This window comes from Apus apus, chromosome 1 (genome assembly GCF_020740795.1).
Source record: "Apus apus isolate bApuApu2 chromosome 1, bApuApu2.pri.cur, whole genome shotgun sequence".
Taxonomy (NCBI): domain Eukaryota; kingdom Metazoa; phylum Chordata; class Aves; order Apodiformes; family Apodidae; genus Apus; species Apus apus.
Genome location: NC_067282.1, coordinates 159,250,078 through 159,275,170, shown reverse-complemented (window position 1 = coordinate 159,275,170; position 25,093 = coordinate 159,250,078). Strand labels below are relative to the sequence as shown.

The following is a 25,093-nucleotide window of genomic DNA, read 5'->3' as shown; positions in this document are numbered from 1 at the left end:
GCCTAATAGGCATATTTTTAAATACCAGCCAATACACATTTCAGTATATACCTCAGGTGCACTGTGGTTTTCACTTATTCTGTCTCATGTTCTTGCCCTGCTAACATGCAGGAGGAATAACTGACATAGAGTGCCTTAGTTTTTCCTCAGCATTTTCTTGATATCTGGACATCATCTGTGTGGTGTGTAGGAACGGCTATAGGTCAAAAATTCAAGACCCATAAGTAATTTCCAGAATGGCTCTTTATGATGTGTCTACAAAGACAGCATCTGCTTACGGTGTATCCCTGCAGGCTCATATGGGGTTCTGCAGCGGTTTAAGCTTGTGTTACTGTCAAATAAAAATAACTGAATGTTAGGTTGCTATGGTAGGATTTCTATCAGGTAACCAACTTAGAAAACAGTGTCTTGTTATCCCGACTTCCACAGAAAAACAGCTTTCTGCAGGCAGTGCATGTGTACCTTGCCTTCACATTGAGAGCTTTTTTGACAAACTGCAACTGTTTGCCAGCAGCAGAAACCTGCCAGTTGGGCAAAGCTGTATGGAAGCTTCAGTCATGCCTCTTCAGATACTGAAATCAGGTGACCATGAGTTGTTTTTTTTTTACTGCAAAACCTCAATTACTTTTCTTCAGTACCTATGGTATTACTTGTCTGTGCCATCCAAATGTGTCTAATGGGGTGGATGGTGGCTCAAAATGTGCTGAGAGGAGAAGGAGACATGGCTGTTCCTGTCTAACATCAGGCTAAGCTATCCTGCAGCAAAGCAGGTTTTGTGTTTTGCTCTGTTTAGAATATGCTGTCTTTTTGAACTAATAACTTTTGGTCAGTGTTTAGATGCTTGAGAACATGTTCTTTATCATTTATTTGCACCATCTGAGCATTTAAACTGATGGCTAAGTTTCTGTTTGAATTGTCCTAGTTAACTTAATGGTGCTCTGAACTTCCAAGTTACCAGTTTCCAAGAAATAGCAGTGTGGCATACTTGCCCAGGAATATATACAAATTCTAGGTGTATATATTTATATATATACATATATATATGTGCATATATACACATGTATATCTAGCTAGCATTTGTAACTGTGTTTTGTTAACTATCTTTTGTAGGTACATGAGTTCATGGACCATGGGTTGATGTGTATTTTTTTCCAGTCTTGTTTGTAGAGCACTTAAAGAGCTTATTTTAATAAGGTGGCTTTCAGCAGTTATTCTAACATGAAGACAGACATGTTTGGCTTTGGCCAGCCACTGATTTCATGAAGCACCACAGTCTGACTTGGTGCTTAAGCACTTCAGTGGAACCAGTCCTATGAACTGTAATTATTTAAAACTAAATTTTGTCTTCAAAGATGTGTGAGTTTTTATTCCAAGTATGTCAAAGACAAAGAAGGCTAAAAGGTAACTTTTTTTTGACTGGCACTTGTCAAGAAATAACCTTGTCATGTCTTTACCTGCAGCTGAATGGTTCTCAAAGACGGAGCTCTGGTTTCTGACAAGGGCTTGAAGCTGATCCCTCAGTCAAACAGATTATGTTGCTGAGTAACCGGTAAAGCCCAGTTCTCTGCTCAGCATCAGGCCGTGGTTTCAAGTTACAAAGAGAAACGGACAGCAATACGAGTTTCAGCTCTTCCCCTACTACCTTGTTTTTTCTCCCTTGGTCTGTATTGGTAGCATAAGGGAAGAAGGACATATTGTAATGGATTGTGGAACTGACCCAGTGTGAGAAGTGAAACTTCTTTTCTGGACACTCGTGGGGAGTTTCTTGTTTGTCTGCAGGGTTTTTGCAGCCAGGAATCTCCTTCTGCTGGTATGGCTGGGTGCAAGATCCACCTTTCATCGCACCATGAGACCTGTCACATCTGAGTCTCTGAAGCATACCAAAGCTTGGGGGAAGATCTAATGTTACAGGTGACTTTAGTGTTTGTTGACATGAGGAAATGTGTTCTGACAGACATACCGTAATAGCATAGTGCTGTCTGTTCCCGATATGAACACTTTAGCTGAAGAACAAAACAAAGTACTTAAATAGCCAGAGGAAGGTATGCAAAATCTGAATCACTATAACATGTTAGCCAAGTATGTCAATCTCATGTGCAATAAAATTCATAGAAAAAGAGAATTTTTATTGCAAATTAAATCAAAACTTCTGAAAAAAGCTGATGTTTTTCTCCCTGTTTCTGTACAGCCTTCAAATCTGAATATCTTGAAGAAATCATCTGCAGATCTAATTTTGAAGTATTAAAAAATATATGCATATATTTCTTAAGCATTCATCTTCAGAATGGTGGTAAGGCTGTAGTGAAGCGTCGTGCTACTCCTTTGAAAAGTGATCTTTACTTAAAGTTGGGAGGATAGTTCAGACTTTATTTAGTGTATTGGATAGACAGAACCCAGTTTGCTGGGTTGTTTTCAATATGCTGTGCTCAAGTTAATGAGCATTAGGATTAATGTACTGCTAGTTATGCCATATCTCTGCTGCTCTGCCAGGTCCTATTCATTGAGACTAAATCTTCTTCTTAACCTCAGTCATAGCTGGGGACTGCTTTTCAGTCTATTGTCTGTGAAGTACTTTGCTAGAGGCTCTCAAATTGGTTTAGGCTCATCTGAAATTGGGTAGCTGCAGTCGAGCCTTTCTGCTGCAATTTGTGTGGTGCTGACCCTTTTATGGCAGTGTACTGATCAGTGTGTGTGTGCAGGCTGAAAACTAAGCTTTAATGGGACAGGCTAGTTTTTCAGCCACATCAGCTTTCCAAACTGAATGTGCCAATGTAAGGTAGAAAGTAAAGAAGTTGCAGCCTTGACTTTAATTGGCTTTTAAAATGCTGTCAAGTCTGACCCCAAGGATTTTTACTACCCAAGGTTTTTTACTACTCTACAGTAACTTTGTGCACATTGCATCTCCAGCTTAAGAAAAGTAATTCTGAAAATGACTGTAGTAAAGAATGAGGACTAAAAGAAATCACCTTCAATCCACCAAGCACACCTATGGCATTACCCCACCCCATGAGGGGCACCCCAAGCCCCAGGGCAGGCTATCAGGGCCTTCTCCAGCACATTTTCAGCCTGCCCTGGCTCAGCTCACAGCCTTCTTACACCATCTGAAACCCCTTTGGGTTTTTGAGATAACTGCTTTTTGGCTGCAAACACCACAGAAGGCAAATGCAGTGGCCTCAACAGTAGCAGGACCCAGGTCCTGCTCCTGGAGGAGAGGAAGGCAGAGGGGCTTTGCGCTCTGCTCCAGCTTATTCCCCAGCCTTAGGGTGCTGGCCACCCAGCAAGCACAGCATCACGCAAGCATCAGCTCCCCTCTCAGGAGCAGGACTGAGAACAGGCACTATACTATTGAGAGTATTTTCAGGAAGGCAGAAGTGTGTCTCTTACTAAATGCTACCTGTGCAGCATTGCTATGGCACGTTATAAAACTTTCTGGAGTCCAAAAAGAGACAATGGCATTCTAGGACAAGGGTACCACAGTAAGTTATAGAAGAATTAAACTGTTTCAGAACTACTGAAATGAGGCAAGGGTTCTTAAAATAGCAAACAGTGTTAGATAAAGGAAATCTTTTAACTACAGTTTCCCTGTTTCCCTGTACTTTAAAGGAAGCTCCTGAGCTGAAAACAATTGGAAGTTGGAAGTCTTAGGGAATAGAGAAATACTGCTATTCATATTCTTCCCTGAGCATGTGCTTATGGCCATTTTCAAACAAATCATAGGGCTTGACTGACCCTTTTGGCTATATTTGGATTAAAGCATCTTTAGGACTCTTTCAGGTGCTGGTAACTTTGGCAGACCAACCACAAAGGATGAGGCTTTCCATTTTGAGTGTGAAAGGTTAAATTATAGTATCTTCCATCAAACTGTGTCCTGTTGTTTCCTCAGAATAGGGTTAGATATTTATTTTTTTTCCCCTTTTAATGTTTCTGACACCTGTGAGGCCATACGTATAGTTCATCTTTTCTCTCTAGTAACATATAGACAGTTTGTTTTACCTGAGAGGTACCTCTTGCCACCCTTACGATTTTTTCCTGTAGTTCAACCAGTTTAAAGCTTCTGAAACTTTTCACATGTACTTGGCTTTGTAGAGCTTGGGAGCTGAGCTCTGTCTTCCATGCACCTGCTGTACCCTTTTCTTTGCTGTGCAATGTTCAGTCATACACCTGAGCAATGTGTTCTTCACAGCTGAGCCACATGTGCTCAATCATCTTTAACGGGAGAGGAGCTGATTCCCATCCTCTTGAAAGTTTCTCCTTTTAACTGCAAGTTTTACTATAAAAAAAGGCAAGCTTAGCTAGCTTCATCAGGTAATTCAAACAGCTTGTTGGACATAGCTGTTGGATTAGTGGGGATGACAAGAGGGGCAAAAATGTGGTGTGAAGTGGGGATGAGCGGAATAGGTGTGATTAGGCTGGGAGGAGAGACCTGACAAATACATCCAATGACAAGTAATTTATGTGGAACTGGAGTGGTACCATTTCAACTGTGATTGCATTTTTCCTTGCAAGTAATACATCTGCTATGGAAAAATTCCCATCTTGCAGTTGGCTTATAGTAGCTTCTGCTGCTCTTGCCTCATTACTTCAAGTTGTGGATGACTCTGCTCTGAAGTCAGAAGAATCCAGCTGTGGGGGTTTGTTCTATGTAGTGAGTTTACAATCTTAACCTTGTTTGTTTTTATAATGTAGGTTGGTTTTTAATACATGTATTTCTGTAAGCTATAATGCCTTACAGTTAAGTAAGATAAAGCAATGATACTTTGTGTAACCTTATTAATTTTCTACCTCTGAGTGTTTGATATGAAAAAAAGATATAAAGAGGAATAGCTTTTGGCTGTAAGTTGTATTATTCTGAGCTGTTGCCAGTTTGGCATTCTGGAATATATGGCTGCTAACTATGTCACAAGTTGGTTTTGTTTTTGTTTGTGGTTTTTTACTTGAGAACACTAAACAGGCCAGAACTTTGGCATCTTTCTCTCATAATTTGTTGCTTGTCTGAAGGTTTAGCATTTATAGTCAGTGAGCAAGTCCCATGATGCCACATGCTCTGTAATTACCTTTGGGTTTTTGGTTAACCGTGTCTTGGTTAAGCATATCAATAGGTGCTTATTACAAGTAGGCTGGCTAGCAGTTTCTCTTCCTCACTGCACTCAAAGGTCATTGCTATTCCTGGACTTGAAAACAAGGTAAAAACTTGGCTAGGAAGACTTAGTGGAATAATTTTTCTTCTCCTCTTAGCTGAATTTCACTTCCTCACTGGGCAGGATTATGGAAGATAATAGCTTTACCTTATATTATTAAGTTTACCTTACTCAAAAGACTAAGTAGGCAAGCAGATTTGGTGCCGTTACTCTGTACTTTGGAAATCTTTTGAACAAGAGTCATCAACAGTGAGGCTTTTTCAGAGACATAGGCACTAATCACTACCAAGTTACACAACACAAGAAATCTCAGTCCTTCCTTTGCACTCAGAGATATGGTATACAGATTTCTCTGCATGGGAAGTATTTCCATTATTTTCTACTTAGCCTAGTGAGGTTATGATACAAAATTTTGTGTGCATAGGCCCGAGAAAATGTAGGTGTGAGATTCTGCAGTCTTGTTTTTCAGTAGACTGCTGTAATTTGTGTGAACAAGAACATCCTCAAAAGGCTGGATGTCCAGGTGACCCGAGATCTGTGTTATCGTTGCTTGCTTATATTAAGGGAAAATGAATTGCTGGCTTTTAGCTGCTAATTTTTGCTCCTCATTTGGCATCTGAGTGCACTGTCAAAAAGCCATAGCTTTTTGGTGTCTTTGGTAATCTGTGTATTAACAGCCTTGTCATTCAGGTACTGGGGGATGTGTCTACTGGCCACTTAGAGATGGAAATACCTGAAAACTACATCCACTACATAGAAATAAAAGCATCCAAACAAAAAATGTGGGAGAGAATGCACCATTGCTTGCTACCATAACTGTGAAATAATCTGTCCGAGTGCTTTTCAGCCTTCACACACAATCTTAGAATTGCTGGCTGTCACCTCTCAGATCTTGTAGCAATTCATTACCACTTAGTACCTTTTTGCTAGCTTACCCTAGGATGGATGCCTTAGTGGTTTCAAATGTTAAAGTTACTGGGAGGAAAAAAAAAATGTGCGTCTGAAGGTCCTGGGGATGTACCTTGGTGCAGTCAATGGGATCACAGAAGAATAAAGCATAGAGGGAAAGATGCTTGAGAAAATGCTTCAGTTCCAGGGTTTGTGGAGACTTGGAGAGTTGCCAAAATGAACTCACAGGCTGTAACATTTGGGAGTTTATTGCATGTATGTATTTTAATGCTGATTACTTGCTGGATGTATTTGTGTCTGCTTTTTAAAAGGGTAATTTAAAGCTAATAGATACACAAACCTGGCTTAATAGACTATTGATCAGATTGGTGGTAGGAAACTATTTATATATAAAGGCATAAAAAATTCATGGCTTTATGCTGCACTGCCCGAACCAGCAACCTGATTTATTCCTTAGTAGTAATTAAGAATTTTATGTTTAGCTTTAACTAAACAATGAATGCTTATTAAAACCATTCTACTAAGCTGGGAATGATTTAATGTGATATAATCATTCTTTTGTTCATCATTGTTGCTAGCTTTCACATGACTGCAGTGAGTGCTAGTTTTATCAGCAGAAAATTTGTAATGCTTACGTCTGGGATCCCACAAGTGAATTCATAACTTCATTTTTACAGCTGCTTGTTAAGGATTGCCAACATGGTGGTTCTTTGTAGTGATACAGATGTTCCACCTATGTGTTCAAAAACTGCCTAAACTACATTTAGTATAGCTGTGTACACTCCAAGCATCTTCTGTTAATATCAAAGAATGCTAGGAAATTAAAACCTTTGGTTCTAAGGATCAAGTTGAGATACAGTTGTGTCAACCTTGTTGTCTTTGCTAACTATTCTTTGGTTTTTAGGTAGCTGAATAAAATAGAGTTGATTGAAAATGTGAACAATTAGATCAGATGCTAAGAATGTAAATGAGGTCCCTGCTTTGTTACTTATTTACCATAGGAAAAAATCAGGGGAAACCAATATTGTGGAGAATCCTTCAGAGTAGGACAAATCTTGACTGCAAATAAAACAAGCACTACAACAAGATATTACCTGTCAGATAAGGCTCTTCCGGGTGCATTTCAGCATGCACATGCATTGCTGCATTCATGAAGATATGCAGTCATCTTAATTACACTCCCCAGTTTCTGTTGGTGAAGTATTTTTATGTTACCCTTGTCAGGGAATCGCTTTTGTACTTAAGGCAACAGATAAGTTTAAAGGCCATAAAGGAAGGTGTCACTTCAGTCATCTGGTACCAGTGGATACTTTAACCTTTAGACTGAGGTTCCTGTTGCTAGTCTTTTAATTACCTTTAAAGAATCAAGCACTGATGCTGTCCCTTTGCTCTTCATAGTTGTGCTTTGACTTTAGGGTAGGGCTTATGTAAGTATTGCGTACCATGTGAAGTGTGTTACCACACAGATGATTATGTCTTACTAATTAGGACATGTCTCAAATACAAGTTGCACTGTTTATTTCCATGAGCTCCTGAATCTAGGTCTTATTTTCATTTCTTCTACTGCAAGACAGACACAAAGCATTCTAGTTTGTTGGACAGGTGGCCAAATCTCTTCAGCTCTAAAGATTATGAAGGCTGGGTCCTACAGACAGTGGGTTTTAAATTGGAATATATCGATGGTATGGTCTGGTTACAGAGTGAAAGTGAAATTAAAGAGTCTTGGAAAATAAATCCTTATTACATTTAGAAATAATTTAAATGTGTTGCATATTTTCCTCTTAGAGAAATGTTAGAAGAAACTAAATTAGACAAGGGCCAATGAAGTACTCAACTTATAATTTAGTTATGCAATATTGTAAGCATGCCATGGTAGCATAATGCTTCAGTTACTTAAAAGAAGCTTGTCTAAGACTAAAAATCAGAAATATTTCAGAAGTCCATTTCTTTAACTAAAAGATACCATTTCAGAAAGATTAGTTTAACTTCTGTATGACTGAAGTGTCTTAATTTTCATGCTTTTCTGTCAGTATAACCCTAAGACTTAGTCTGTTATTAGAGAATATTGTTACTAGATATTTGCTGTACATCTTCATTTTTGTGCGTATCATGTTGTGCATTTTTCACGTGGTGTCTAAGCATCTGATGAAAGTGTTTGTGAAAGGAGATTACAATGACATTGTTTTGACTTAGTTGTATTAAACAGACTAGATGTTAATAATTTCTTTGTTTTATTTTTACTACTTACAACTCCTGGTTACCTGTTGTGTTTCATTTCTAAATCCATTTGGCTTGGTGGATAGTGCATTGCTTAAAAAGTAAGTGGCACCAAGATTCCTGACTTGTGAGCTCTATTTGACAGTAATTTGCCATTATTTGTAGGTGCTGTTGGTGAGCAGCAGCAGGTACCCGGATCAGTGGATTGTACCAGGTGGAGGAATGGAACCAGAAGAAGAGCCAGGGGGAGCAGCCGTCAGAGAGGTGTATGAAGAGGTAACAAAAACAAAACAAAAAAAATCCAGCTGCTTTCTCCTATTACTATCTTTAGATGGAGATCCAGAAGAAAGAGGGAACTCCATCTCACTTTTCCAGAATTTGACTAAGACTTCCATAATTGTGAAATTCAAAGAACTGCAGTTCTGTGTGTTAGAATTGGGGTGTAGTGTGATGAGGTTAAACTAACCAGCTTGCTTTCCAGTGTTCTTTCATTTCATAGCTAAATTTCTGTCTGCCTTGATAACACTTTCTGGTAGCAGAACTGTGACTTTATGCCAAATGAGGTATTATAGTAGTGTAGCATTTCTGCATCTGTGCAGAAAATGTTTGACTTGCAGCTCTTCTAGAATAGACTGAAGGTGAATGAACCATTACTGTGTTGCTACATAAGATAAACAGATCATTGAGGAAATTCTAAACTAAACTTATTAGAAACTGATGTATCTAAGCAGTAGATTATCCAACAACAAAAAGGCCTCATTTAAAGTTGTTCATAGATAAAGAAAACACCATAGGTATGGTCTCCCTTTCTCTGCCCCTACTCCTAGGCAAAACAGGTTTAAGTCTTGATAAATAAATGCAGTTTCCCATCTAGTATCATACTTAAATTTCAAATTGAAAATTCTAATTTTTTAACTCTGTTTTTTCCAGGCAAACTGTTAAAAATATTAAATGTTACTTGAATTTCTAACAGCCAGCATTGCATGCCAAAAAAACCTAAAGAAAGATTACATTCACTTGATTTAGCTAAAAGTTATGCAGTGCATAAGTGACTACTGATAGACTCTTAATTCTTTATATCCTACTTTTTAAATAGAAGGTATAAGCCTTTGCAGAAAGTGGATGCATGATGTTAACAAATTACAGTATTTCTGGTAGTCTTACACAGTTTTCGTATCCCAGTTTGACTATTTCTGGTCACAAAACACACTCATGTTGTTGCTAATTGGTATGTATAGTGATTTTTTTTAAAACTATTTTTTTATTAGCTGTGCTACCTAGTAGTTCAGCTTGCTTACCCTTAAGGCTGGTTTTGCTGGGGTGTAGAGGCTTTAGAACTTGATGTAGATGCGGCTTGCCCCAGTGCTGCTTCAAAATAGATGATCTGTCATTCAGTGTTCAATGCTCTAACCAGTCTCATGCAACAAGGTTCAAACATAGGTAAGCCTTGCTGATAGTTACTGCAGACATTGTCTGTGTTTAATTTTGCTGGGGGAGCCAATTTTGAGCTGCACAAGATGCACTCAGGTAAGTGCTCACGTATTTATGAAAGTAAAGGAGACAACCAGGAGGCAGTCAAGTGCCATTTCAAAGGAGCAAAGACTTAGGTTTCTAGGAATGAAAGGCAGTAGTAGCACCTCTGGGGAAAGTCCTGGTGCTTTCCACTGTCACGAGTTGATGGGTGGGATTAAAGAGCACAGGACCACTGCCTCAGTGTTCTCAACACTGGTAGTTTTAGTTGCTCAGCTGACCTAAGACACAGTCCCAGATGAGGGGTAGTAAAATCTCATCTCCATTACAAACTAGAGATGACTGAACTGTAGTTGTTCAGTTTTTCTCTGGTGGTGAAGAATGGATTGTCTTGAAAAGACCTGTCTGCAGTTAGTATGTCATCAAAGTTGCTGTGGGGTTTTGACCAACTATTGAAAGTTGCCTGGGCAGTTCTAGCTTCTCAGCTTGCAGGGAATGCAGCACTACACGCAAAGCTCTCAGGCTGACTTGTAGCAAAGTAGTACAGCCATGAGCCTTGTGACCTAGGGGCTGATAAATAGTTTACTGCTATGCGTTATTCTGCCCTGGGAATATTCTGGGGAATGCTTCCAAGTCCTGGCTTTGCTGGAGCTCTGCTCACAAATTTCTGCAGTGGTGCAGTGTATGGGCCATGAGTGTCAGGGAAGGTTAAATTGAGATAGCTAAGGAATGGCTACAGAGTATTACTGGATGATACATCATATGGTGTAAACTTAGTACAAATTTCTCCATTAATCTAAAAGCCCAATCAGTGTGCACACTACCCAGACACTGCAAATTTCCCAGGTTCTTACTGATACCAAAATGTTAGTTGTTTCTGAATTATCTTTTTCCCTTCAGACATCCTCTCATACCAGGCAAAAAAGAAATAATACAGCAAATCAGAACGTTAAAAATAGGGAGACCTGTTGTTACAATGTGAAGCAGTCCTTCCATAGTTCATTTTTGGTTTTGCCTTCAATTTTTTGTCAGGGCAAAGGAAAAGGCTTTCCGTTATGTTGTGGCAGTTCTGGTCAAGAACTGCAGTACTCAGGAACACTATTTGAATCCTGAAGATGGATCTCAGCCTCCTTCACTCTCATACTCCTTTGATTGTGTTTTGTTCAAGTGCTGTAGTGCAGTTACATGTAACAATGAGGCTTAGGCATATGCTTTGATTACTTTTCCATGTATTGTACATCATGCTGTTCTGTAGCTGCTTAGAATGTGTTGCTATCAAAATTTCAGTAAGAGGCTTTGTGATAGAAAAGCTGCATGTTGTAAATGACTAAAAAAAAATGCCAGCGTCATCAGTGTTTATACACCATAAAACTGTTTCTAAAGATAAAAAACTCAGCAAATCTAAAGCTCTGAAGTGGTGCTAGCAGGGTCATTTTGCTCATAAGTTAAACTAATTTTTTATCACTTTATTGCTACAGTGGCTATACTTGTTTTTATGGTCTTCTTCAGTAAAATGCAAACTGCCAGCCATGTTCCAAGCTGTGCTTGCAAATTCATGAAGATTTTTTCAAAGGCTAGAAGCTTTAACAAGCAAAAATCATTTGGGCCACGCATGTTCTACAGCATCAGAGTTTCCAGGGTTTGATAGCTCATGTAGCTGATAACCATTAAAAGTTCTTGCCCTACAGTAAAATATTCTTAAGCTACAGGTGAATCTTGCATGCTGCCACAAGACAGCAAAGAAGTTCATTTTTGAAGAAAAGCCAGAATGGTATTCAGGGTTTTGACTTGAGCCATGGAAATTCATACTAACCTTTCTAGAGATGGATGTCCTTTCTATTTTTATACTAAGGTCAATGTCACCTACCAAGCTGGTTACAGTACAGTGAACTTGTAAGAGTTTTGTGAATGAATAAACTTCAGAGGAGGCACACTGTGCCACTGGTTTGAACTGTGTTTCCTCAGTATTGGGTCATGCACAAACTAGGCATCAGTTTCCAGTAATTTATTAAAACAGAGAAACCAATACTGGGAGTTGTAATGGCATTTCTGAATGGTAGGAGTGCTAATAGCTCACAATATTATTGCCTACTGGCTCTAAATATCCCTCACTTGTCCACCAACAGTCATGTATTTAAAATCCTTGTTTTAAAACTCAAACAAAGATTTTTGTAGTCTAACCTGTATACACTGTAGCTGTCCCATGCATGCCTGTGTGCATGGCTCCAGATTTTTTTTCTATCCCTAAGTTGTAGTCATGTTTGTGACTTGGGATTTTGCCTCTACTAAATATTTATATTAATTTAATTTAGGTTTGTCTACCAGTTCTCAGGTTACAGTAATGAAGATAACCTGTCAAGTTGGTTAGGTACAGTAAGTCCTTCCAAACCTGAAAATCAAATAACAAAATTATAGGACAAAGTTATAGGACAAAGCAATCCCAGAAAGGTATTGAGCCTCATCTAAATGAGGAGCTACTTGTTAATGACTTTGGAGCTTCATCTTTAATTGGGTAGCATGAAAAATGGAAATAAGTTGTTTGCACATACAATGTTCAAAGAGAAATGCAACACAAATAATAAGGGTGGCAAGCTGATTGATGACGTTCCAGCCTCTTCTCTGGAAGGAGCTCACTCTCACTTGCTTTTCTTCCTCCATCTCACTCTTACTTCGCTTGTACTTAGTAGTATATTAAAATGCCTACCAAAAAATAGGCAATTCCTCCCAGACCTGTGTAAATACAGTTTCTGAGAAGAAGAGGTTGATCCTGAAAGTTAATCTGCTGCAATAGTGAAAATGGCATTAATAGTATCTAAGACTTCTCGCAGGAAATAGAGGAATCTGCTCCAGTGAGCATCTGATATTTGTAAAGTAAGTGACTGTTACAGACTAGGACTAGGTAGATACTTCAAAAAATAAAGATTGTGAAGATTGAAGATTGTGGCAGAACAATTAAACCCTTTGGGGTTTATATGAGTATGCAGGAAAGGGAAGGAATAGTCTTGCACTGTGCCTTCAGGAGCCCAAGCCATTGAAGTACTATCCAATAGATTCCACAGTTAAAAATAATACTTAAATCTTTCAGAATTGAAGCAACTTTCTGCTCTAGTAGACTGTTAGCCTAAAAATTAAACTGCAACATGACTCTTGCTCCATCTACAGGGGAAAAAAAGGCAAGTCTGGCAGCACATCTGAGAGCACAGCACATCTACAGCTGCCAACAGTGAATGACCTCCAGGCCAGAGAGAGATTATGAGATGAAGTGGCCACTTTTCCCTCTTTTTGCTTTTGTCAGGCTTTTCTTCCAAAGTTTAGGCTGTCTCAGTGGATTATTGTAGCCTATAGGATTTTTTTTAATTTTATTTTATTTTTGCTTAAAGAACTGTATTTTGACAGCCATGGGAAGAAAGGTTGGTTGTTTTTTAAGAGTAATAAAAGTGGTTCAAAGTTCAAACCCATGTATTGGATTAGAAACTTACAACTGGGAAAATGGGAACTTCATTTGACTTTCTGGGGAGAAAGACGAAGCATTTTTTTGTCCTCTAACACTTAATTTTGACATGTTTTGGAGTAGCTATGTTAAGAACTTGGGGGAACTACTTCTGTTAGCAAAAGCAGTTTTAAAAATAGTCAGTTTAATGGTACTTTTAAAACTTTATAGGTGATTCAGTTGAATACTTTCAGATAAAAGGCATGAGACTTCAGTTGCCACTTTTTCAGACTTTTGGGTATAGAGTTTTCCAAAGATGCCACTATCTGTGGGAATGATGCTACATTTTGGAAGCACGTATCGTTGTCTAGAGACTAGGAATCAATCATAGTAATCAAATTTGCATAGCAATATTTAGTTGCATGAAAGCTTTGTTACAAGCTTTGGGGAATTTTTACAGTTGGTATAATGGAGTGTTTCTAATTGTTTCATTTGGAATCACTCAGCTAAGAGTATTTGTTTAAAACACTGCTTGGAGGGAGACTAGAGACGTTGTTAAGTAAATTACATGTTAAGTAACATCGATAAATTCACAATGTGACTATGGGGAACTAGTAAGTTGAAAAAACTTCTCTGTGAAAGCTGTTCTGTATTTGTACACTTACCTGGTCCTGGTGTTTGCACCATGTGTTGCACAGCAATTAATTGTCAGACTCCCACTTAGCAGTTCAGGGCAGCCCTTCTGCATCTCTTGATGGTGAATTTCCTTGTCTTTCAACCAGTCCTGTTGCCACGGGCCTGCTTTGAAGACTTTTTTTTTAAGTAAATACAGCCTTGGTTAGGATTTTTTAAAGAGTTATAAAATCTTGAAAGTTTTTTTGTTTGGTGGGGGCAGTTGTTTGGGTTTGGGGGTGAGGGGGTGTCCCTCCCTCTACCAGAGCATAGTCCCCTTTAGAGCAGTTCCTTGGTATTTGGAAAAGCTCTCCTTAACGTTTGAGAAACCTGCAGAGTCTGTACTGGTCTCTGTCATGCTGTTAAACCACACCTTTAGGGTATTAAACAACCTTGTTCTTTGCTGACACTTTGGGGAAGAAATTACAAAACTTGTGCAGCTTAACTGCACATTGGAACACCTGAATTACGAAAAAGACTATTGCCACAGATTCATTACTTTCAATGGAGTAGGATGACAGAAAATTGCATTTTTTCGTTCAGCTTGCCACAAAGAAGGAAGGACACAGTGATTCCTAGATACTGCTGCATGAGAAGAAGTGCAAAATCTGAGGACAGAAACATAGTTTATACATTCTGCATCTCTTTTTCACAATACAGTAGTTTAAAGGAAATTAGGACTGATGAGTAAAACATCTCTTCGGCATGTGTTCCTGTAGGCTAGTAAATGTTTTTTTATTACCCAGTGTAGTGCCTGTTGTGGCATAACTGACCCTTTCAGACCAACATAAGTCCATAACTTTCATAATTAATGTGCTGCCTAATCACTTAGCAGGTACAGTCATGTATTCCAGCTTCATGAGCTCCCACAGGCATCTCTGTCATCACAGCAGATGACCAGAAGAATATTGTATGTAGTTTTGCAATAACTTTAGGCTAGCTCTTGCCCTAGATTTTAGACTAGATCTTCCTTTAGATAATCAAAATGCTTGTTGAATTGCAGAGGTTGCAATCAGAATTCCTTCATCAAAACTTCTTAATAAATAACAGCAGCCATCCGCTTTCTTTAAAAAGAAAGATACAGGAAAACTCACTTGTAAGACCTTGATTAGACTTAGTGCTAAAGCCTGCCCAGTTATCTGTCAGAATTGCTCATTAAAATGTAATTAAGATCCATATGGTCCTTTATATAAAGGCATGAGTAACTTTCTTTTGTTAAAGCTTGAAATAACGACTGAAGGCTGGAAAAGGTCATCTTAGGGCTAAGAAGCCCCATTTTTAATATGCTATACAACAAGATAGACAAAGCCATATACTACATATGCTTTTGTCTCAGGCATATAGACTCAGATTTGTTTATAAAAAATGGATGTTCATAAACTACTTATTTTGGAAGAGGCTTTATATATTACTTCTGCAAAAAGAAACTCTAGAGTCTTAGAACATAACAATCACCTTAACTGCATTCATAAAATTTATTAAGGGCAGGCTGATACACATAGGGGTGGTTGTAAAAGGTTAGGGTAGAAGTCCAAGTTTAAAGCCTTTTCTAATGTTCCTAACTAAAAAAAAAAAAAAAAAAAAAAAAACAAAAAAAAAAAAACAACCCAAAAAAACCCAAAAGCAAACTGTTTCTAGGGAATTGAAGATATAAATTTGGCTTTAAGCTATGCTGAAAGCTACACTTTGATATGAAAATGAGCTGACATTAAGTCATTATGCTACAAGATCCACCCAGTAACCTACAGTTTATTGTATTTTGGAGACTTGGACTTAAGTTTTTGTGAAAAACAGCAATGGAGTTTTAATGATTCGTTCTCTAGATTTATTACTATACTACTTCAGATTCTCTCTTCTTCTGTCTACTTCCCTGGATTATTTCAGTATTGGATGTCATCTAATCTCTTTAGTAAAATACAGTTCTCAAAGAACATGGTAAGTAAAACAGTATTTTGTTATGGATGGAAAATGTGAAGTATTTTTGCCTTTGATCCATTCATTAGGACAAGCTTCTGTGTTCTAATGTTCTAATACTCTAAAATCAGAAACTCCAGAGGCAGTGCAGCACTCTTAATTAAAACTTAGGTTAAAACACTTGCTTAAATAACCCTAATAAAAAGGAGTAATTCACTTACACTGATGTAGGGGCCTGGTACTGATATTTTAAGTTTTTTAATTAAAAAGCACATGCTAACACTTCTTCCTGTTTGTTTTGTAGGCTGGAGTAAAGGGAAAGCTAGGCAGACTGCTTGGGATATTTGAGGTGAGCTATTTCTTTAACCTGTTAAAAACAAAAGGTTGGGTTTTTTTCTTTTGTGAGAGCTGATAAACTACAGAAGCTTAACATCTACACAACAGAATCATACTGAAGTTCTGAAGTATTACCTGCCTTCAGTTTTGCTATGCTACTGGAAATGGTACATTAGACCAGTGTTCTCCAGTTGTTACATGATGTATGAAGGTTTGAATAGGAAGATTTCAAAGTACTTGAAACTTTCCTGAAGAGATTAAATTCGCATTCAGACAACATCTAGACATTTAAAGGAGGAAAAAAAAAAATCTAAGATTTCTGAGATGTCACTTTTGAGGCAATATTCTTACTCACTCTCCAGTTAGATTTTGCAGCAGTAATTTGTCAACTTTCAAACACCTCAACTGATAGGTTGGTATATGAAATATCTCATTATGGCTTCTATTCACTAAAAATGATAATGTGTTGGATTACACATAAATCTAACCTTAGCAAAACTACGTAAAACAAAGCTTGTGTTTCATAGTGTAAACATCTGACTCTGAACTAGTGACAGCACAAGGATGCACAGGGGATATAACTCTTAGTGTTGACATTGCCCACTTCTGCTCAGGTTCTAGACAGGAGCACACTGTAGAAATGTACATGTGAGTCTCCATAACACATCCAGTGTTACCATGTTGTGCTGGGCGAGAGCAGAAGTCCCTTGGTTTAGTAGTTAGGTATGAACCTTCACAGTTTCAATTAAAAAGTAACTTTTGGAGGAAGTGTATTCCTGATAGGGGTTTCCTATGTGAGCTAGTACTTGGTCATCTGTGACTACTTGATAAAGTGCTAAAGGTGTTAGTGAAGTATGGAAGCCATGACAAAATGTGATAAGCTCCTGTTTGTAATTAGAAGGATTCACTCTACCTGTGCCCTTTTTCTGATTGGTTTCTGGTTTATGAATACACCTGGATGGTCCTACATAGGAAAAACAGGAAAGCTTTTAACTCTGCTGGTTAATCTGCAGAAGTATTTTCCACCTCGACCAAAAAAGACAGGATACCTGTCATCTTGTTGCCTTAAAACCAGGGTGGTAAGGGATGATGATTCTTTGTTAATTTAGCTCTCTTCTGAAACCATCTACCACCATCTAGACTAGAGGAGATAAAATCATGTGTTAAGACTGGCAAACCTGTCGAGTGAACAGATGGTAATGATTCTTGCATTTGTCATGATTGCAAACATAGTCTCTTTAATTTCCCTTGCTTCCTGGGTGAAACTTTATAGCCAGCATTGCATAAATGATCTTGGCCACGTGTTTCCATCTTGCAAAGGTGTTTTGAATAACCTTTCATCTAGGAACAGTTTCAGCAAATGCTCTTTACTGTGGTAACTGACAATATAGGTGTAAGTAATGGGCAGTTCTGGTGGACAGCTGCCAATATTAAACTGGATGACCAAGAACAAAGTTGGGTCCCAGCTTCATGATCTTCCAATTTGCTCAGGTGGTTTGGGCTTTTTTAGGCTAGTAAAATAGTTTCCCATCCTTTTGGGCCTGCTTGGTACAGATGTTTATGTAGTGAAAAGTAAAAGCCAGGTTTTACAGGCAAATATCCTTCAGAGGCAAGTAATTTCTAATCTTACAGTTTTGTTAAGTCTGCAAGTTACTTTTTTGGCGAGAATTAAAATGTCTACTTCTACTATTCAAGCAGAACCAGGATCGGAAGCACAGGACATATGTGTATGTTCTTACTGTGACGGAAATACTGGAAGACTGGGAGGATTCAGTTAATATAGGTAAACCCATTTTCTGTCTTCATGTGCTACACTTAGTGTATTAAGCAAACTTTCATTTTCTGAAGCAATTTATATGATTCTAGGGGAAATACTGATCCTGTTCTGCAAACTGAAATGACTGAAAAATTGTGATCCTGTTCTTTGGTGCTTTTATACACATATAACTAGGGTTGTTGCCAGCATACTGTGTTACTCTTATATTTTAATTAAGGTGTTCTAAGTATTAAGATAGAATTAAACTTCATTTACTATCAAACTTTATTGATACAGCTCTTAATTTTGTGTTTAGCCCAAATATTTTACTGATTTTTTTTTTTTCCCCTTAAAAAGTGGAATGTTTTGCTGTCTGATACTCCAGGGTGTTTTTGAAAAAATGTAATTTTCCTGATTCTCCTATGGGGGCAGGGGAGAACAAAACAAAAAACCCTGGTATTTACTTTAACTTTAGCCTTATTTTTCAGTAGGGGCAGTGCTGACCCAACTGAAATCTGAATTAACTAAGAATTGGTATAAAAAATTATACCCTACTTGGGTTATGCTTTGCCTTTTTTAGGAGGTGGTGCTTTAGGAGAGTTAACATTCACAAACTATTAATCTCTCAGCAAATAGCATACAATTATAAGGGTAGTTTCAAAACTGTGCTCAGTTGTTGAGATGGAGGGAGAATATTTTCCTCCTGATACTACAAGGCTCTGGGGATTCCACCCACGTTTAACAATACTACCATTGACCCTGACTACAGGTATTTTCAGAGGCCTCTAATTTTAAAGGACTTACTTGGCTAAGAAAGATGGTCTTAGGACGGTTTTACTAAGATAAGTTTTCAAATTCAAATCTCTCTGGTATAAGGTGTATTATTTTTGAAAATTTAAAGCTAACCTGAGTAGCTCTACATGGATGTTTTGAGTATGGAATGCTGCTTTCTGAATTAGACCAAGCCGTTCTTCAGCTTCATGCATGCATGTTTGTCCTTCAGGCTGGTTTTCTGCTAGGCATGGCAATGTAGGAAGGCAGTGTTAAGTCATTTAAATAACATCCTTTTTTGTAAGGACTAGGTCTGGCTTTTGGAGCATATGAACAGTTGTCTGTTCTAATGTCCAGTATCTGCTTCAACAGTTATCTTGAAAGGCTTTCTTAGGAATTTCATTTCAGTGGGCTTGAGTGAATCTCTTGTATTCATCAGCTTTTTCAGTGTCTTTTCACTCTCTTTTGCCTGGGAACTTGAACTTCTAAATTAAAAGAAATTAGGAAAAGTGAGTGTTCAGATATCGACAAATGGTACTGTTACAAGTTTGTAACTCTCTCTCTCTCTTTGTGGATTATACTCATTCAGGAAGGAAAAGAGAATGGTTTAAAGTAGAAGATGCAATCAAGGTCCTGCAGTGTCACAAGCCTGTCCATGCAGAGTACTTGGAAAAACTGAAACTGAGCTGTTCACCCACTAATGGAAACTCTGTCGTTCCCCCTCTTCCAGATAATAACTCCTTATATGTCACTTCTGCACAGACTTCTGGGTTGCCCTCTACTGTGAGATAAACATTTGGATTACCTTTTTATTCATGTCACAAGGGGAGACATCTGTGGTCACATGTAGGCATCTGTATAACTGTCAATTCTAAGTGAAATACGTGAATGTGTCGTCATGTCAAATTTATTTGAACGTGTTTTTCCTTTTTAACGATGTAAAATAGTATTTCAGCAAACCAAAGCCATATATGGATTTTTTTTAATTGCCTTACTAGGCCATTTTTTTTAAAAAGAAACTTGAGTATATAAATTTCCATATCCACTAAAATAAAACATGCATCTCCGTGGTGTTCAGCTTATTTAAGATTTGTCAGTTTTAGCCAGTAGTTCTGCAAGAGTACTTGCTTAGAGAAAAGCTTGAGCAGATAGTCTTCTACTAAACCCTTATCCACAGATGAAGTGCTCAGATGTTAAGAGGGCACTGTTTGGGTAAATGGGCATGTTGAAGGCAGAGATGCATTAAGTGTGACTACAGTAAAGCACTAAACCACATCTGGCCCGTCGAGACACTAAGCACTGCTTGACTCTGCCAAAAGGTTGCCTTGCCCTATGCAGTCTTCACCTAATTTATAACTAAAGCAAGAACAGAACTTTGTCCTGCAGCTACCAAAACTATCCACTTGACCTTTGTTTCATTACATGGTCAGCTGATGAACTGTCAGAAGACTTGTATGAAAAGCATTGTGAACCCCTCTCCCCCTACTTTTTTCCTTTTAGCATTTTGGTGTGTGTTGTTCACAGTGTAAATATGCTGCAGGTCCCAAAAAACTTCTGATCTTCAATGAGAAGCATCTTGTGTAGTGTTCCTGCAGCCTGTTGTCATTCAGAAATGTGTAGAGGAAAGTAAGCCTTACCCAAGGGGCACCCTTACATGAGAGGTGTCTGTTAGCAAGCACGTGTTGAGGTGTCTTCCCCCTGCAGGAGCCTACTAGTGGTACCTCCTGGGCTCAGAGACAGGTGGGTTGATACTTAGACCAGTGGAGAAATAATACTGCTTTGCCTTGTTCACAGGGTGTGCTGAAAGCCACAATTTTAAGTTAATTGTTGTTTTAACACCAGTTGCTTCAGCTTCTTGAAGTAAAAGCTGTCCTCTTGATAAAACTTAGCTGGAATAAATGAGGTACAGCTTACAACTTTTGTGTTCTTAATTATTTTCTCCTTTTTTTTCAGCCAAAAATGAAAACTAAATCCACTGTCGGTCTTAATGTTTTTACTCAAGGAATACTCTCTCTCCCTCTCCATGTATGTGTGTGTATGGTTTCTTCTATGAGAACACAACCTAATTCACATGAACATCCTAATTCTGAATTTTTGTAGGATCTAAACCCAACTATACCTCCTCTATAGTCAGCCAAAACAGGTTGAGGTAGACCATTACCTCACGTGTGAAGTTTATTCTGGGTAAAGCTCATTCTCTTACACAACATTTGAACCTTTGTAAATAGTCTGACTAGTAAATAGTGAGTGTAAAATGGAAAATAAATGTAATTTAAACCTTTTGTTACTCAATACACAAATGGTTAACTTCTACTTTTTTAACACAAATTGTGTAAAATGCTGCTATAAATTAAACTTTTTTGTGCTGTTACACTTTTTTAGGAAAAAATGTTGCCACAAGTTACTCCTTAGAAAACCAGTCTTGTGCCATATGTAAATGCATTGAAACTAGGGAGACAGATGATCTGATCTCTTGATGCTGCTCTCTTTGAAGAGGCGTAAATACTACTGACAAGAGGCATGAGCCATAAAGCTGAGGACTTCTGAAATGTTGGGCAGGATGCTACTTTTACATCCCTGGATATCCTATTCCAGGTCACTTCCAGAACTGGAAAGAACACACAGCTCTATTCAAATGCACCTAAAAGATTCAAGTATTGCCAACAGCTTATCCTTTCACTCATGGTGGACAAGGCTAGGGAAGGAGTGTTGATATTCCAGTAGTGAACACATGTATGCATATTTTACACTGAACCTAATCCAGATTGCGACACCATTTGCTCAGATCACTTCTTTAAACTGAATGGTCTATCAAAAGCATTGTTTTGCCAGGCAAAACAGCAAGGTGGAGTTGAGCATGCTAAAAGATATCTAATCTTTGTACAAATCATGCCCACAGTGTGTAAGGGTACCTCTGGCTCTAAAGCTGCCTTTAAAGAGTGAATAATTTAACTTCTTTTGGTCACTTTGATGCTCTCTTTTTTGTTCAGTAGTCATTTTAACACTTTAAATTGAGCAAACTTGTACAGGCTTTCTTGTAACAAGATTATATAGGATTTGTGAAAGCTAAAACAAGAATCCAGAATTTGAGTTTTTATTCATAAAAATGCTTCTGTCTCCATTTCAGATTCTTGGAATGAAACCAATCCAAGCTTGTATGAGATTTAGTGGTAATGCATGATCTTATTTTGTAACTCTTATGTATTTGATAATAATGTAAAAATGTACAGTATTGCTGTTGCTAACAACCTCAGAGTTGATTGCCTATAAATATTTTGGTTATTTTTTGGTCATACACATTTGAGCTGTTCAGTAGTGCCACAGAGATTTTCTTTTGTTTTTCCTAAACAGCAGTTGTTGTATAAATCTCTTCGGTCTCTATGCAACCTTCAGAATGAAGCTCTGTTGCTTAGTTTGACTTCTACTCCCTTTCACAGATAAGTGTTCTCTGAATTGTTAATTGGAAACACTTAAGTTATGCAATGGGAAAAAAAAAACATACCTGTAAAGAGGCAGTGGCAGGACTTCAGTCCTCATGAAATGTGACACTAAACTTCAACAGAAAGGGTCTGTGTAAAAATCAGATTAGGAAGGCTAAAGTTTGTTGTCTTTTTTTTCCCCACTACCTATAAATTTAAATGTAGAAGCATGTTGATTTTACATGCTTCTCTCTTGAGAGGGGCCAAACCTATTTCAGACAGAGCAGATTTGGCATTTTTCTCATGGCTTAAGTTCTGTACAGTGTATCCACATTTGGTTCTCCAGAGGAGAAAGGGAAGAGACAGGCTCTTACCTGCAATTTTGAAAAAGTCTAGTTTGTACTGCTGCTTTTTCTGGCTCTCAGGTTTTGAGATTAGCATGAGTTAGATGATGCAGGTACCAAACAGAAATAGCCTTAAAGTTTAAAATCCTGTGGAGCCAGAATGAAGTGAAACAGATGGGCTTTTAAACACCACAAGAGATACTGAGCTATTGCACAGAGATTGGTGAAGTGAAAAATCTTAGCCTAGCAATGGTCTGTTAACAATGTGCTGTTAAAAAAACAAAACCAAAAAAACCCACAAAACTGAGAGGCAAACACTTGGTTTACTTACCAACATGGTTTGTGAAGTGAAAACTGAAGGGAAGGGGTTGGGGGAGGGGGGCAAATTAAGTTGTAAACATTTTGACCTGCTTGCATGGATTTTCTTTAAAGATTGATGTAAGAATTTTGACTTTTTATATTTGAAAAATACCAGAATAAAATCAAAATTAGTCCTGTGGATGATGCAGTCATTCCATCACAAATACTGCAAAAGAAGTTTGTGCAAGAGTGTTCAATCACATCTAAAATGTACTTCTTGCCTCATCCTTGCACTCTAGCTTGAAGGAATGCTGTGGAAGAGCCTGCTGAAGAGCTTATCAGGGCATGGCTGCCCTCACTCTCTGTACAGCTCTCCCATGTAACTGTTACCCCCACCAGTGAGATTTCTCTCTACTTAATTACCTTCATACCTGCCAGTTTTGACAGCTGTACAATAACTGTGAGCACAACTACATCAGATCAGGCCAAAGGCCCATCTAGCCCAGTGCCTCACTTTCAACAGTGCCCAGGAGTTTGTAACAACAGGACACGAAGTATTTTCCTCCACTGCCCTCCTGTGTACTGTCCTTTATGGCTTAGGCTTCTCCCCAGCTAGTGTTTCTTTGTGCTGTTCCAAGGAATGGAGTTCTTTTTCTTGAACTTGACACTGCACACATACCTCTCCCCTTAGAACACAGCTGTCCCCAACACCCACCCCAGCTTGGGGAGCACTGTCAGAGCTCAGCCTGCTGCTGCAGACCCACCTCCTCTTGCTTTGTTTTTTTTAAATCTGCTTCCTTCCACATTGTTGCCACAGTAAGCAATTAGTCTGTTCCCGTCTGACTTCCCACATGTACAGATAACACACATCCCTTTTCAGATCTACCATAGCTGTGTCTGACTTCTATCAAGGTTTCTGGCTTCTATGAAAGTATCTGTCTCCCACACATCACATGACATTGGAACACACAATGTGTGTCAAACACAACACACAGAGAGAAAGGTGAAATGATTAAACAATTGACTTCTTCAAGACTGATAAAAATGAGAATCTTCAAGCTTGAAGCTGAATGTATTTGCATGTTGTTTTTTTAAACCTAGTCTTACTTTCATCACTGTTCTGCCCTCAGTACTGCCATGGCATAAAGCTAGGCACTGCATGCTCAGCTCAAGTGATGAAGCCAACACTGTGTCCACAGTAGGAGGACAATGCTCCACACATGGTGTCACCTCTAAACCTGCAAACTCAGCAGCTATGGACATGTCAAGCTTCTGGCAGTCTTGAAGGGTATGGGCTAAGCACCATGCAGAACAATGCTCTCAGGCAATGTTACGTCCCTAACTATGCAGGAAATACTTTTCAAAGAGCTAGTTTGGGAAGGCTAGAGATCACCAAGTGAACCTGCTGTACAATCAACAGCTATTTGCCTAGTGACACCACACCAAACTCTCAGCAGCTCTCAGCAGTAGCACTGCTTCTCTGTAGCTTTCCCCGAGTATCCACTACCACCAATTCCAATGGATGGAGTGCATGCAGAGGCTCATGGCAGCAACATACAGCAGTGGCCAAAGACCATCACCTCCTGCACTTACCCTGGCATTGGCTTACCTGTGGCCAGGCACCTGTTACATCCAGATGGACTCTTGTCCAGAACTTTTTTGATGCCATTCAACTTCCTAGTTATCCTAAAAACTTCCTTCTCTCCTGTTCTCTGGTGTCCTGGTTTGAGCCCCTAGCTGTCTTTGCATGTGGCAGGCAAACATCCACAGCCACTGAGGGAAAGCCACTGTAAGCCACCAAAGGAAAAATATCATTTGAATCACCTTGTTCTGTTTTATTCTTTTAGAGATTAGCCTGCCTCTGATAATTGTGCATGGGGCATAAGACCACAGACACCCCTCCATCCATTTATCAGTACCCATCCTAAGCCTCCAGTGTTAACTGTAATAATAATGAGGAGCTGATGAGAAACCCACTGCAGCTGTACTGCTGAAGGCACTGCAGGTGTTCAGGCTGAGAGGAGCTTGCCTGCTACAGCAAGCAACAACTGAACAGGATATATTAAATCTTTCACATTTATAACTGACCTTGCAAGCCTGTCCACAGCAACCAGGGACACCTGAACTTAGGTGCATGTCAAGCAGGGAGGTGCAGATTAGGCCTGAACCAAAAATACTCCTTCACAGCAGCTCTGAAGGCAAGAGCCCATCCTTTAACAGAGTATCTGAAACAATTTTGCGGCAAGTATTCCAGTCAGAGATGGGTTTCCCATGTGAAATAATCTATATTTTTCTTCTTTAAAATAAATACAATTTAAAAAAACCTGTTACATGCCACACTACCATCAGTGTCTTTATCTGGGAAGGTTCATCAGGCATGGCATACAGAAATAGCAGGTACTGTACCTCCAAGTGCT

The 25,093-nt window shown here is 38.7% G+C and overlaps 1 protein-coding gene across 2 annotated transcripts in view; it reads left to right on the top strand.

Annotated features, from left to right (window-relative positions):
* NUDT4 (nudix hydrolase 4) overlaps positions 1-22,875 on the top strand; it is a 28,673-nt gene extending 5,798 nt beyond the window's left edge. Inside the window, exons 2-5 of one of the 2 annotated variants that reach the window (XM_051619203.1) lie at positions 8,430-8,540; positions 16,055-16,099; positions 17,782-17,869; positions 19,203-22,875. In XM_051619203.1, the coding sequence (XP_051475163.1) occupies positions 8,430-8,540; positions 16,055-16,099; positions 17,782-17,869; positions 19,203-19,405 (447 nt within the window). In that variant the 3' untranslated portion in view covers positions 19,406-22,875. The remainder of the gene's footprint in view (positions 1-8,429; positions 8,541-16,054; positions 16,100-17,781; positions 17,870-19,202) is intronic. The other variant, XM_051619207.1, reaches the window with a different exon arrangement.
* The last annotated feature ends 2,218 nt before the right edge of the window (positions 22,876-25,093 follow it).